The following is a 3,183-nucleotide window of genomic DNA, read 5'->3' as shown; positions in this document are numbered from 1 at the left end:
AAATAGCGTATAACAAATACCAAACAATTAGTGGATCATCAAATATTTTTACTCGGATTGTTAAATAATGAATTTTAAACAACTGTAATAATTCAATTTTAATAGTTCGATTTTTAAGTCCTAACTAACAAATTCCGCATATACAGATTCCAGATATCGTCATTAATTTGTTAGATATTGCATTATAAACAAATGGATAGCGAGAGAAACTTATAACTTGTTCCCTTCGATTTATTAATGTTAAATAACAATTACCAAACAAGTGGATTATCGATATCTTCGCTCGATTGTTAAATAATGGATTTTAAACAATTGCAATAGTTTAGACCGATTTCTAAATCCTAATTAACAATTACTGCATAGACAGATCTCACATATCATTGTTAACTTGCTAAATATTGCGTTATAAACAAATGCATAATGTGAGAGGTTTAGAACTTATTTCGTTGAATTTATTAATACTAAATAACAATTATCAAAGTGGATCATTAATATCTTTATCCGATTATTAAATAATATACTTTAAACAAATGTAATAGTTTAGTCCGACTTCTCAGTTTTAATTAACAATTTACATACAAACAAATCTCAGATATCATCGTTAAAACCCGATTATTAAATAATAAATTTTAAACAAATGCGATAGTTCATTTTGATTTTTAAATCTTAATTATAATTAACAATTATCAAATATCATCGTTAATTTGTTATAAAAGGGTATTGCGTTAAACATTTTATTATTTGTATTCACAAACAACAAAGATGATGATGACACGTAAGGACACGTTATGTTTTCGAATTGCGCGCATATAACCTCACACATAAGAACGCATCTTGACGGACTTGTCGCTTTGTGAATGCGCCTTGAGGGACGGTCTGAACAACAAGACTGAAAACTGGAAAGCCAAAGTGGCATTTTTATAGATTTTTATAGACTTGATTTCGAGATCTCAGGATTGACTGCACCGATTTTATTCGGACTGGTCTCAATTGAAAGTTCGTATCGACATTATATAACGAAAGTGTCATTAGATTTTTCATTAGAACTTTCGTTTCCGAGATATTAAAAATCGGAAATCTGACGAGGCAAAACTTCGAGATAAAGCTAAGCGGTAGCGCAGTGCCAGTGCCGTATACTCACAAGTCATCACCCGACTTTTATTTTATATATATTATTTTATATATATTATTTTATATATACTTGGCGTCGCGCCGCTACCGCAGCGCTTGATTGTACAATTCTTACGACTTACACTATGCTTTATTAAAAATTGCATAATATTGAAAAATACTTTTATCTAAATAGATTTATGTCCTTCATTTATTAACTTCTCGTTGTATGCAAAACGGATACATAACCGGCTGATGTTTTCATTAACTGAAAAATATATATTTATTAATGGTAATATAATTAATAACAGTCACAAAGTTTGTGCACACACACGCACAAAAGTGCAAACAAAATAAAATATATAAATTATAAAAAATTGCTATAACATAGATTACTGTATGTGAGATTTTAGTCACAATTAAATGCTTTAAATTGCAATAATTGTAATCAAACATTAAAATATTTTACACCGCAAAAAGTGACCATTGTCATAGGGAACACTTTTCCAGCAGTAAGATAAACCGGTTTAGCGCTTCTTATCAATAGGAGTAGTAAGTTCTTCGCAACTTTTGGATCCATGGAATACCATTCATTATTATATGCCGCATAATATATTTCATTACACTTAAAAATATTAACAATATTTTTAGATATCGATTATTACGTGCATTCAGGGCCGCCGCACGTTAATGTGCAGATTATATATATTACGTAAGTGCTCTAGACAAAGGCAAACATCAAATATAAATAAAAATAAAAATTTTACAATAAAAGAAGTTTGACTACAATATGAGCGGCAATCCTGTATGCATTCGTCCCATAACTAAATTATTAGCCGATAATTATACTACATATTCGTAATAAATTATAAATATAACGTATAAATTACAAATTAATGTATTATATAATGTTTAAGTAGTTAATTTTCTTTAAATTTATTAAGAAATTGCTCGAGATTTATTTTATTTTCAAATTCTCTTCTCTATATATTTTAATTCAACACAATCTAAATTTATATTCTTAAACATTTATAGTAAATTTTGTAAATAACTATTTAAATATAATTAAATTATATTGTCACACATTATTTTAATATTATATATTATATAAGAAATTACTATTAAATTTTACTATACATATATATGTAACAAACATTATAAATCAAGGTTTTTTAAAATAAATTATTTGATATTATTTATACAATAATTTGAAGCATTTTTATATATAATGAACAAAATGGAACTTACCTGAGCCATCAAAATCTCTCCGAGGGCACAATATAGGCACATATGTGTAAATATATTAAAAACGTTGGATATTAAATATATCAAGCTAGTTACGGATAGATCATTTTCTTCATCAAATAGCTAAGCAATTAGTATGCATTAAAGACATAGTATTTATGTATTAATAATATTTTAGGTGTTTGTATGTGTGTTAATATTTATAAAAAGTGTTGTATAAATAGAGTAATTTTATAGTATGGTAATACATTTATCGTTTTTATTATTAATAGTCAATAATTAATTTATCCAAACAAATTTTATCTATACTTGAATACTTACGTTAATTATTCGGAAACCGTAGAAAGCAAAAAGTATTGCAAAATATATAAATAACGCTAGAAGTATTATGTTATACGTATCTTCTATAACGTCAATGGCTCTATAAAATATATCTCTTGTAATATACATATTAATTATACATTTTGTTCAAATTTATATAAATGTCAAACCTGAGTAAACGAATGTGTTGTGTCACGCAGTTTTTTATCATATCATAAGAATTGGTATATTTATCAAATTGTGTCAAACGATTTTTGAGAATGTCCAATTGTCCGGATATATGGAAAACCAAAAGTCCGAGAAAATTATCGATTCCACTATAAGACATTATGGCGACAATAATATAAATAGATTGACTAATAAACGTCAGTTCATACTGCGGACTTTTTGTTACATCGTAAATGAAATGAGTTTGTAAAGGCATTGGTTTGCCTGGATCAGTGATATTGGGTGTCAATCTCATTGATATTCCAAAGCTCGGAAGAATGATAATAAAGAAACATGATA

At 27.0% G+C, this 3,183-nt stretch overlaps 1 protein-coding gene across 1 annotated transcript in view; it reads right to left on the bottom strand.

Moving 5' to 3' along the window:
• Nucleotides 1–1,286: 1,286 nt before the first annotated feature.
• Nucleotides 1,287–3,183, bottom strand: part of LOC105449137 (odorant receptor 43a-like) — a 4,330-nt gene continuing 2,433 nt past the window's right edge. The window contains exons 2-6 of the mRNA XM_011688140.1: nt 2,847–3,171; nt 2,677–2,776; nt 2,359–2,478; nt 1,580–1,735; nt 1,287–1,378 (exon numbers count right to left, since the gene is read on the bottom strand). Of these exons, the coding sequence (XP_011686442.1) occupies nt 1,325–1,378; nt 1,580–1,735; nt 2,359–2,478; nt 2,677–2,776; nt 2,847–3,171 (755 nt within the window). The 3' untranslated portion in view covers nt 1,287–1,324. The remainder of the gene's footprint in view (nt 1,379–1,579; nt 1,736–2,358; nt 2,479–2,676; nt 2,777–2,846; nt 3,172–3,183) is intronic.

This window comes from Wasmannia auropunctata, unplaced genomic scaffold (assembly GCF_000956235.1).
Source record: "Wasmannia auropunctata unplaced genomic scaffold, wasmannia.A_1.0 LD336078.1, whole genome shotgun sequence".
Classification (NCBI taxonomy): domain Eukaryota; kingdom Metazoa; phylum Arthropoda; class Insecta; order Hymenoptera; family Formicidae; genus Wasmannia; species Wasmannia auropunctata.
The sequence above is the reverse complement of the archived record's forward strand: the minus strand, read 5'-3'. Positions and strand labels throughout refer to the sequence as shown.